The sequence below is a fragment of the Apteryx rowi genome, unplaced genomic scaffold (assembly GCF_003343035.1).
Source record: "Apteryx rowi isolate R43461 unplaced genomic scaffold, aptRow1 scaffold_570, whole genome shotgun sequence".
NCBI lineage: Eukaryota > Metazoa > Chordata > Aves > Apterygiformes > Apterygidae > Apteryx > Apteryx rowi.
In genome coordinates this window covers 433,062-444,121 of record NW_020450839.1, presented here as the reverse complement: position 1 = coordinate 444,121, position 11,060 = coordinate 433,062, and the positions used below count along the sequence as shown (strand labels likewise).

General features: G+C 59.2%; 1 protein-coding gene across 1 annotated transcript; it reads right to left on the bottom strand.

The window, feature by feature from the left end:
• Nucleotides 1–127: 127 nt before the first annotated feature.
• Nucleotides 128–5,165, bottom strand: S1PR4 (sphingosine-1-phosphate receptor 4). The gene is made up of 3 exons (XM_026082293.1): nt 4,942–5,165; nt 4,463–4,598; nt 128–3,555 (listed from the first exon to the last, which is right to left on the bottom strand). Exon 3 carries the CDS (start codon nt 3,358–3,360, stop codon nt 2,134–2,136), a length of 1,227 nt encoding a protein of 408 aa, XP_025938078.1. The 5' UTR covers nt 3,361–3,555; nt 4,463–4,598; nt 4,942–5,165; the 3' UTR covers nt 128–2,133.
• Between the last annotated feature and the right edge of the window lie 5,895 nt (nt 5,166–11,060).

Sequence of the window (11,060 nt, the reverse complement as noted above, 5' to 3'; positions counted from 1 at the left end):
AGAGGCCCGGGCCGGGCGGGGAGCCCTAAGGCGCGTGGCGCGGGCCGCCCCGCCAGGCCGCGCTGCCCCGCCAGGTCGTGGCCCCTTGCCTGCCTGTGCACCTGCCCCACGGGGAGATAAAATCAAATCACAGCGCCGCGGGACTTTCTTATCAACGAGATTTATTGCAAAACAAGCTGGCTGGAAGCTCAGCATGGCTGCTGAGGTGGTGGGCCGGGAGGTTTCAGGCCTCCAGGAGCTTCCCTTCCGGGCCTGCTGCCTTCGACTGCCTTGCGCGGGGAGGGGAGGCACTGGGACGCCACTGTGGTTTCTTGCTGCGGGGACGGAGGAGCAGGAAGCAGAGGTGCAGCGGGAGGTGCCCTTCGGAGCCCTGCCGGGTCCATCAGGCCCCGCCAGGAGAGGGGCCAGGGGGCCAGGCTCCCCTGCAGCACAGCGTAGAACCGCCCGGGTGGGCCGCTGGGCGCTGCTGATGCTGCTCGACGCCCGCTTGGTCTGGCCGGCTTCGCCCCGGAGCAGCCCCCTGTGCAGCGCAGCCTCCTGCCGGCCGAGCCCTGTGGGTGCCCACCTGGGTGCCTTGCCAGCTCCCACCGTGGGGCTGCAGTGCTCGGGGTGCTCTGCCCATGTGGAGGCACTGGCCAGCAGCCAGCAGCGGCTGGCCTGCAGGTCCAGGGCAGCGGCAGCAGCACCATTCGGGTGCTGGGCAGCAACGCTCGGCCCTGGGGCAGTGGAGTGAGGCTATAAAGGACCAGCTCACAGCAGGGTGGGGACACTCAGAGCATTTCCCTGGCAGAGCGCAGGCTGCCCCTGCCTCTGAATGCGGCCAGGTCAGACCTCACCATTCCCTTCGCCAGCTGCCTCGGAATTCGGAAGGGCTTGGGGCAGGCTCCACCATGCTCTGGCCCCATGGTGATGACTCTGTTTCAGGCTGTTGCAGTGATTCTTGTAAACAATCTGTTGCAAAACCCTGTTTGCAAAAAGTTTTCTGGAAGGAGGCAGCTTTTGTGGCCCAGAAAGGAAGAGGAAACAATTCCTGCTGCTTCTGCTCAGGTGTGATCCAAAGCTCGCTGGAGACAGCAGAGTGCAAAGCTGCCTGGACACTGCTGCTCAGCCTTCCGGCAGTGCCCCAGCCACAGTAGCATCTCCCCTGTGCTGGGATCTCAGATCCTGGCAGGTTTGCTGGAGCACAGCTTGCCTCCCTGGAAGGCCACAGCAGGGCAGCCCTGTGCTCTGCAGGTGCCCGTCACCTGTGAGGCTTGGCCAGATGGGGAAGGTGGCTCTGCCACGCACAAGGGCACCAGAGTCCTGAGTCATTGTGGATTCCTCCGTCTGCCTGTGGTGGTGCTGGGGCTGCCTTGAAGGTGCAGCCCCATGCCCGGAGACACGGCTGGGCTCGGAGGTCTCCCTGCTGGACTGTAAGTGTGGCCACAGCATTTGCCCAGGCTGAGTGCCAAGCCTCTGCGCTGTGGTAAGAGATTGGGCTGTCGCTGCAGCCCTCTGCCAGCCCGGAGCTGGTCATGCCGTGCTGCAGCGCTGTCTGAGCTGCGCCCCCCCACCCCGTTTCGCTTGCAAACCCAGTTATTCTCAACTCAGTGGCAAGGCATCCTCCCTGCATCCTTTCACTGCAGCTGTGCCCACCACGGCAGTTCCAGGAGGCTGTAAATGGCAGGAGAAGACTCAGGGATTGCCTCCAGCCTGCATGATGTGGACTGGCCACTCTGCCAGCCCATCCTGATCCCAAGCAGCTGGGGACAGTCTTGGCAGGGGTACCCAGCCCTCCCTTACTAGATCCTGGGCAAGATGCCCTCTGTCTGGAGAGGCACAGCATCTATGTACACGCACACGTGGAGCAGAGCCCCCTTATAACCTTGGGCATGGCAGCTGTCTCAGCAGAGCATCTACGCCCCCTTATCACCCACCCCCATCCCAGGACCAGTGCCTTTCCCCATGTTACACGCACACCAAAGCAACATCCCAGTCCACGGGACTGGAAAGCCTGGCTACAGTTAACCACTGTGGTGGGGTTGTACCCTCTCAGTCTGAGCTGAACCCAAGGCCCCAGCTCTGCCAGGCCAGGACTGGCAGCACAAGGTCCTAGCAGGCTGTCTGGTCCTCCCCTGCTCTCCCCACAGCCTCTCAGAGGCTGGGGAGATTGCTCATCATGCTGGAGTTGCTGGAGAGGGGTGCCCTGGGCCGGGCATTCAGGGCTACAGAGCTGCGGAAGCTGTCCCGGTAGCGCAAGGAGCTCTCTGTGGATGAGCCGGAGTTGATGTCTGTGATGACCAAGCAGCTCCCGGGCTTGCAAAGCCCAGCCCGGACACAGCAGCAGCACAGCAGGCTTCCCACGGCGCGGCGCACCTCTACGCTCCGGAGGGAGTAAATGATGGGGTTAATGCCAGAGTTGAGCATGGCCAGAGCCAAGGTCCAGTCCAGGCTGTGGAGGTGTCTGCAGGTCTGGGTTTCACAGAAGGCATCAAAGAGCAACAGGGCGAACAGGGGGCTCCAGCAAATGATGAAGGCACCCAGGATCATCAGTACAGTCTTGAGCAAGCGCAGGGACCGTTTGCGGCTGTGCCGAGAACTGGTTTGCTTGGAACTGGCCTGGACCAGCTGATAGATGGAGATGTAGAGGCCAACGATCCCTAGAAGGATGATGCTGAACATGACCACAGAGAAAAGGATGTAGTTCTTGGAGTAGAGAGGCAGGAGGACGGAACAGGCGTTGAAGTCACACAGACAGTTCCAGCCCAGCAGCGGAAGCAGTCCAATGACCAAGGCCAGCAGCCAGCAGGATATGATGAGGCCCCGCAGGCGCAGGGTCTTGCTGGCCTCGTTCTCAGCAATCGGCCTTACCATGGCGCTGTAGCGCTCGATGGCAGTCACCAGCAGGCTGAAGGTGGAGGCTGCCAGTGCGATGAAGAGGATGCCCTCCCGTAGGAACCAGAGCTGAGGTGAGAGCTGGAAGGTCTTCTTGCCTGAGAGGCAGAGATTGGAGAGGTAGGCGATGCCTGCCAGCAGGTCGCTCACAGTGATGCTGGCAATGCAGGAATAGACCCAGCGGCGGGCTCGCAGGCACCGCAGGATGGCCAGCAGCACCAGCAGGTTCTCCAGGATGATGATGCAGCTGATGATGACAAAGGTTGTGCGGATGAGGCTCATGCCTTCATCCTGGGACTGACGGTTGGTCAGCTTGCCTGTGAAATTGTAGTGCTGCAGGATGATGTTGACATTCCTTGTGGCAGCCAGCTGCAGGCAGACTCCTTTCCTGCTGAGCAGGTCAACACTGAGCTCAGGGTATCGAGCAGAGCCTGGAGGAAGGGGATGGGAGTGATTCACCAGCCAGCTCAGGCCCAGACCATCCATCTTCTGAGCCTGGGTCAGCAGCTAAGGGATGCACAATGGAGCAAGGATTGAGGTGGGGTTTGGAGCAGAGCAACCTCTTTCTGAGGTTGGAGGCAGCTGAGGGACTCTGTCACACAGAGGGGACCAGCTCTGAGCCCAGCAGCCCTGTCCAGTGTGGAGATGAGAGTCAGAGTCCCGTCTGCCAGCTCTGCGGCACTGAAAGAACAAGGGGAGAAGAGAGTGAGAGGTTTTGTAAGTCCACGCGTGAGCATGAGCTTCCTGTTGTTTAATAAAGTTTCCTGTTGTGAACTAGAGTATTGACAGAGTTTCTGACGGTTGTTATCATTTCTCAGTAAGGATCTGGCTATTCTCAGCTTTGCTGCGGTTGTGAAGATGGTACATGAATGAGGCAACATGTCAGGCCCCTCTTCAAGCTGGGGCAGGCTGGGTGGAATGGGGTAACACCTACCAGCTCGCTGGGTAGGATCTGCTGGGCTGAGCAAGGCTAAGTGCTAGCAACAGCACCAAGACAGCCTGAGGCACTGAGTACTTTGCCCTTTGTGGTATTAAATTAATCCTTGAGCCTTGCAGAGAGCAACTGTCCCATAATCTGCTGTCCTGTGCACCACCTGTGCACCTTCTCCAGGAGGAAGCTCCTGGCTCTGATTCCTCTGGGCTCCTCCATGGGCCCAGCTCCAACCTGTCTCTTGGTACACGTCCATCCAAGTCCTGCCCTGCCAATGCAGGAAGTCTGGGCACCTGCGTGTCTGAATTCATGGCTCAGTTCCATCCCTCTTGCAGGAAACCAGCTGCTCGGATCCCTACATGTGCCCTGACACTGCCCCTCTGCCTCCAGCTCTCCAAACACCTGCTAGAGATGGGTCAGAGTCTTCCCATTGTTTAGGTCACAGGCAGGGAAACTGAGGCACAAAGCTGATGTGTCTTGCCCAGCATTGCAGAAGAGGCAAAGGGCTACGCTGGGACCTCAGTCCAGAGCCCTGACATGACCACAATGATAATATCCATCATTGAGCTGCTCCCTGTGCCTGCACACCCTGACTGGAGAGGAATCCCTGCAGCATGCTATTCCCATCCCGGCTGTTGAATTTGCCTTGCAACTCACCTGCCATTACCAGCGCGAGGCTCTTGTGGGGGAGGAAGGCTCAGCAGGTAGCAGTGCTCACCAGCTGCTTGTCCGAGGCCCAGTGCAGAGTAGGTAGTGGGGAGGGTTCCTTGTGCCAAATAAGTGAGATTTCTACCTACCAAAGTGAAAAAAGGGAAGTTACAACATCAACCACATTTCTCTGCAGGATGGACCCACCCAAAACAGCTGCAAAAGGGCATAGAGCGAAGAAAGAGCGAGCACCTTTTAACTCAGGATCGCAGCAGAAGCTGTCCCAAGCTTTCTGCTTTCACCTATGCTCTTACTCCACACTGGCACAAAGTCATGGAAAGGCCCCCAGGCTTGGAGCAAAGAGCGGATTTCCCCTGTTGGCATGGCAAGCAGGGAGTTATCCTGGGAGTGACACACTGCTTGATGGATGGAAGGATCCAAGAGAGATCATGGAACGGACAAGTGGAAAACGCGAAAGGGGTCCTTACTGCAGAATGAAACATGCAAGCAAAGCTGTTCTTGTCAAAAGCTCCATCCTCCCCATTCCACCCTCTCAAGCGATGTTTTGGGCTCCTCTATCAGCAGAGTGGAAAGAAACTCAAGCTGATAAAGTCAGTAGATAACCCCAAGATTGTAGGAGCGGAAATCAGCAGGGAGACAGGGCCATGAGCGCGGTGCAATCCCGAGGGGAGGAGTGCAAGGTTGCACATTTAGCACGAAGGGCACACTCCTGGCAGGGCTGGGCACTGCCAGCACAGCATGGGAACTGACAGGGCAAGAGTGAGTCCTGCACGTTGTCCCTGGTTTATTCCTGCTCTGGGTTGGGCCTCCAGCTAACATGTCTGCTCTGCAAAGCAGAGGACAGAATTGGTGGGGAGTCCCTATAAAGACCAAAAGATGAGAAAACTTGCCTTGCAGGCAGCCCTAAGTAGCTGCTCAGAGAGCTGGCGGCACGTGAGTGGTCTCAGAGGGGAGAAATCTGTCAGGAGCAAGATCTGTGTTGGGGAGAGTGAAGCAGAGCATGGGGCGGGTGGCAGGCAAAGGCTTCGGCCAGCGGGCGGGTGGCTGGGACAGCTCAGCGCGCTTGCCCCTGGCACTGGGGCCACCAGGGTACCACAGGTTCTGCCCAAAGGTGTCAGATACCGCCGAAAACCGGCAGTGCTGGTTGTGCGCAGAGCTGTCCCAGGGAGCCAAAGCCTCGTCCCTTGCGCTGTCCCGGCACCTGCCTCCCACAGCCTCTCGGGACCAGCGCCCAGGTTTCGTGCGGCCACCAGCTCCAGCCCCGTCCACACCGGCAGCGGCATGGGAAGGCGCTGCAGAGCCCGGCGGGGCCGGGCCGGGCCGGGCTGGGTCTCCCCGCTGCGGGCAGCTGGGGGCAGAGGTCCCCACCGCCAGCGCCGCCGGAGGGAGGGCAGCGAGGCGGGTTCCTGCCGCCGCGCAGCAGCGCCCGGCACTGTCTCCCCAGATGTGGCCTGCGCTTTATCTCAGTACTTCTGCTTTGCTGCTGCCTCAGTTCGGATGTTCCCTCTGCGAAAGGAAGGGGCGGTGGGGGGGGCCTGGTCCTGCAGCGCCTCATCGCTTTCCTTCAGATCAAGACCACGATCTGCTAGAAACAGGCTGCTGGCAGCCACGGGCCGGCTGGGAGGCACCAGCAGTGCCAGCCCGGCCGGCGCTGCCCGACCCTCGGCCGGGCACCCCCAGGCTGCGGGAACAGGGCTCGGATCAGCGGACCAGCCGCCACCTCGGTTGTGGGAAGGAAAATCCACCGCGGCCCCACGGTGAGCCGCGGTGCCGGCGGGAGCAGCCGGGCCCAGCTGCCGGCAGAGCTGTGGCGCGAGGCCCAGCAGAGCTATACCCAGCTCCGGCAGCTGTCAGCAGCGCCAATGGGCAGGGCCGGCCGGGAAAACGGCACTGCTCCGTGCTGGCCTGCAGCCCCACTGCCGCAGCCGAGTCCTCCAGAGCGTCCTACAGACCCTGGGGACTGCCCAGGCTCCAGGTCACGGCTCCACAGGGCTTCGGGGAGACTTGGTGCTGATGCCCCACCCCTCCCGCTCCAGGCCCACTGGCGCGCTGTCCTGGCAGGTCCCTGGTTCTGGTACCTCTGAAAACCTTTGGAGGCAAGGCTGCACGCCAAACCAGCCCACAGGCTCCCTCAGCCCAGCGTGCTGCTCTGGGCACGCGTTGAGGGAATGACATGGAAAACAGGCCAAGGACGGAGCACCCCTTTCCCTGATCAAACTCTGCCAGCATCGGTTACTCAGCAGAGTTTGTGTCTGTGGCATTGCAATTAATAGTCATCAATGGATTTGTCCTTCACAAAACCTCCCTAATTCCTGTCTGAACCCATTTATACGTTTGGCCTCTGGGTTATACCTAGGGCCAGGTTCAGCCTGTTAACTCAAATGCAAGCTACTTGTGTACCCAGCACATGCCAGAGGTAGTTTTATTTACCCATCAAACAATTTTTAAAAGCTAGGCCTTCTGCCTTATTAATTTTTGCTCAGCCCAAACTTCATGCAACAAAGAAAGGGATCATGGAAAAGAGATGAAAAATGCATGTTTAACAGCAAAGTGTCAAGCTGCAAAACAGAAGAAGAAGCTGCAGTAAATGAGGGCAAACAGCATGCCACGTTACTGCAAAGACATTGCGATGGAGTGACTGATGTGCCTGAACTCTGAGCAGCCAAGGGGGAAAGAGAGCAAACTACAAATGCAAGATAAAATATCAGCGATTTCAGTTGAGGTTTTCCTGCTGTGCTGCTGCACAGTCCTGATTAAAACTTGTATTTTCAGAAATTCTGATTAGAAAAGCAAGACGAGTGAAGCTCAGTGGGGAGCTCAGCTGTGGTGGGGCGGCCCCGGAGCGTGTCTAGTGGCCCCCAGGCTGGCACGCGGGTAGCGGACATCCCCATCCCTGTCCTGCCAGGCTCCCCCACCTCGCGCCGCCTGGCCTGCCCCCAGCATGACCTGAGCACCCGCGCCTGGCAGGTGTTTTTCTGCTCCAGGAAGGGTGGAGTTGTGCTGGTTTAGAAACGATGGGTGGCATCTGCCGGTTGCGTTTCCTCACTCCAGTCCCCCACTGTGCAGCGGTTAGTGTCACCCTTCCAGCGACGCATCCCAGTCCCCGGGGCAGCAGGGTGCTCCTGGCCCAAGGAGCTGGGACGAGCCAGTGAGGCCCCTCACCGTGCTCGAAGCAGAGTCCCAGCACAGCGGGTTCACTGAAACCGGGGCATCTCTGTGGGAAACCCCTGCAGCGAATCTCTGGATTTGGAGGAGGACAACAAGAAAGTCTCAGGATCATCTCCTTTTGACCATATTAACGACCTTAAATGGCAAAGTGTCGTCAATTTTTTTTTCTTTGTGTTGCTTTGCAATAGGAACTTTGCATTTGCTTAATGCAAAACCATTAAACACCCAAATGGAAACCAAACAGCTGCATAAAGCACCCCCCTGAAAAAAACAGCATTACTTTGAAGACATCCCAACAAAGCCCATCAGTGGGCTCCCTGTCCCCCCACGGTGAGGCACCTTTTCCTCCTCTGGGACAGGTCTGAGGTTTGACCTTTTGACTGATCCCTAGCAAAAGGTGCTGAGTGTTTCCAGTGCTCAGCTCCCACCAGATGGGCGCTCCAGCGGTGCTGATCCCTCTGCACCCCTCCAGACCGAGCGTGCCACAGATGCTCATTCCCGAGTCTCGCTGCAGTGCTCCATGCTGCTCCCGGCACTGCCAGCCATTGCCAGAGATGTGATCCCTCCCCTCCCTGGGGCTGGACTTTGGCCTGGATAACTGGGGGCTGGGGGCACCAGACCCGCTCAGCGCAAGCACCATGCCCAGCGCTGGTGCTCCTGCTGGGCCCGGGACCAGCCCCGTTCTCCCCTCGTGCCACTCCATGCCACAGGGGGCCCCAGCATGCCTGTGTCCCTGGCGCTGTGGTGCCCCAGCACTGCCGTGTCCCCGACATAGCCGTGTCCCTGGCACTGCAGCATCCCCGGCACCGCGGTGTCCCTGGCACTGTGGTGTCTCTGGCACAGCCGTGTCCCCAGCACCGTGGCTCCCTCCAGCCCTGCTCAGCACTGGGTGCCCAGCAGGGTCAAGGCCATGCGGCTGCTCCGGAGACCCAGCGGGGTGTCCAGCCCTGAGCACCCAGGAGCCCTCGTGGAAGCGGCTCTGCCCCAGCCTGCGGCTGGGGCCTGTTTCCTCCAGTGTTTGGGAGGGGAGGAAACAGGCCGGGGAGGGCTTGGCGTAAACAACCAGGGTGATGCCCGCACAGCGGGCCGCCAGTGGGGTGGGGGAGCAAGCGCCACGCCAGCAGGTTTGCAGTGAGCCGGAGCCTGGTGCAGGAAGAGCGAGCACACGCCTCCCTGCGGTTAGCGCCGCCGGGCTGCTGCACGCTGTCTGCAGAGCACTGGCGTCTCCCAAGCATCGTCGCTCACGGTCCTGCGCCGGGTAAATCCTTTCCTCCGTCTCCTCCCTGCCTGTCCTTCGCACCCATGAATGCTAAGCAGTTTGGGACAGGCGCCTGCTGCCTGTTTTCTGCTTTCTTCAGTGTAGGCTGGCCCTAGTGCTGCTGAGCACTTGGCCATTACAGAGCAATGAACAAACTCCAGTGGCCCCAGTTCCGAGCTCTCTGTTCAGCACCACTGCAAGCAGGGAGAAAGCAAAGCCTTGCACGGGGTCACCGCTGGGCACAGGCTCGAGGGAGGAGCCCTTTATCTGTATGCTTTTAAGCGAGGTGGTAATCAAACACCTTCCTGATGCCCAGGGAGCGGCATGCAGGACGCCCCTGCTCCCAGCGCCCTGCCCCGAGCAGCTCCCCGGCCTGCCGGAGCCTGCTCCGGGCAGTGCGAGGGGGATGCCTTATCTGTTGGGTTGCTTATACCTACCCACATACTCTGATTTTACTTCCAGGAACCATTTCAGGGGTTTTCTGTTCTCAGACTGCGGCTCTCCCTCGAACACCCTCCCCAGGCTGTGCCGGCCAAGAAGCAGCTCGGCCCCCAGCCCTCCCAGTGCCTCCCACAGGGCACAGACAGGCTCCTGCAGTAGGAAGATGTCCCACAGCAGGACCAAGGATTAGGCCTCCAACTGAGGGGGAACAGCATTAAAGCCTCAGGGTGCCGCTTGTTCTATTACCTTCATCTTTGTTTTTTTTCACCAACTACCAGCTGCAGTTACAAGCCCAAATTAGCTCACTTAAACTAGCTTCCCGTAGAGAGCCTGCAATGACCCCAGTCAGAGCTGCTGGGAGATTCCTGGCCAGGTCTACCAGATGGAAAATGCAAGCACTGAAAGGGTCAAAAGGGGGCATTCCCCCCCTCCCCCTGCCCCCACAGCTCTGCATGCCATTTCAGTAGGAAAATGCTTGCCTTTGCAGCAGAGGAAAGGGCTTCACTGTCACCAGCCAAGGCAGCGTCGGAGTCAGGAATAGGAAGAACCTGGTGTCCTGAGCCCCAGGCCCAGCAATGGCCAGTGCTCAGGCCCACAAGGCCAGGAAGGGATGAGGGTGGCTGGGCAGGTGGCCGGTCTGCTGACTGGCAAGGGCAGATCCTGCTTAACACTGAGCATCAAACATGGCAAGGGTGGAGGCGGGCATGGGGCCGCTGGTTTGGGCTGTGGGGATGTTCCCTGGGGGCCACCAATAGATGAATCAGGGTTAGCTGGGCTCTGCCTTTGCTCCACCTGGTTTTAGCACAAAGGTCTGAGATTGCAGAAGGCGAAACCAGTAAACTCGGGCTGCTGTGCAGGGCTGGGGTCTAGCACTCATGCTGGCCTCTGAGGGGTGGTAGCCCCCTGGCCAGGAAAGCAGAGGCACATCTGTAAAGAGATGCAGGCTGCGGTTTGCCTCCAAGCAGAGCATCATGCGACAGCAGCCCAGGGGGACACAGAGCACAGCAAGCCAGCCCCAGCCACCCTTAACACTGCCTCCCTGACAGCCGAGAATTTGTGCCCGGTTTAGCACTTAACCAAGTCACACCTTGCTTGAGTCAAAGTAAAGACTACAGTTGCAGCCTGACTACTGGGTGATTTCTGGTCAGGGAAAGGAGAGAGCAGAGAATCCAGAGCAAGGTAGATGAAGGCTTCCCCCGGCCCTGTTTGGACAGATGCGATGGCGGCCAGACCAGCTGCAGAGGGAAAATCGTGGAGGAGAAAGAGCATTCACAGTCGTTGCACTTGCGGACAAACTGTGAATTGACCTGACTACCCCAGGAGGAAGCGGAGTGCGTCAAGGAAGATACAGTGCAAGATGCCCCGATTGCCAGGGCTCCAGGTTACCACACTTTGAAGCAGCCAGCTGTGATTTGTCCTGCAGCCAGACTGGGGAGAAATGCCAAATCTCACCCTGAAAACACTCCAGCGTGCCTCCATTGGTTGGCAGCACCGTGGCCCTGGGGCAGGAGCACGCTGGGCTCCCTCTGCCCTGCTCGGTTCCCAGCGATCGCAGCCTCAGAGCACGTGGGGCATGTGAGGGGCCGGGGCAGAGGAGATGCAGATAGACCCATGGGGATGCTGCACTGCTCTGATTAGCGCAATCAGGCCATCGCACATGGTTTCCGGACTGTTGGGTACAGCGGGTCACAGGGTATAATAATAGCTCACGGGCACTGG

Excerpts from the sequence above, each read along its gene's own strand:
- S1PR4 (XM_026082293.1), bottom strand. The coding sequence starts at position 3,360 with ATGGATGGTCTGGGCCTGAGCTGGCTGGTGAATCACTCCCATCCCCTT.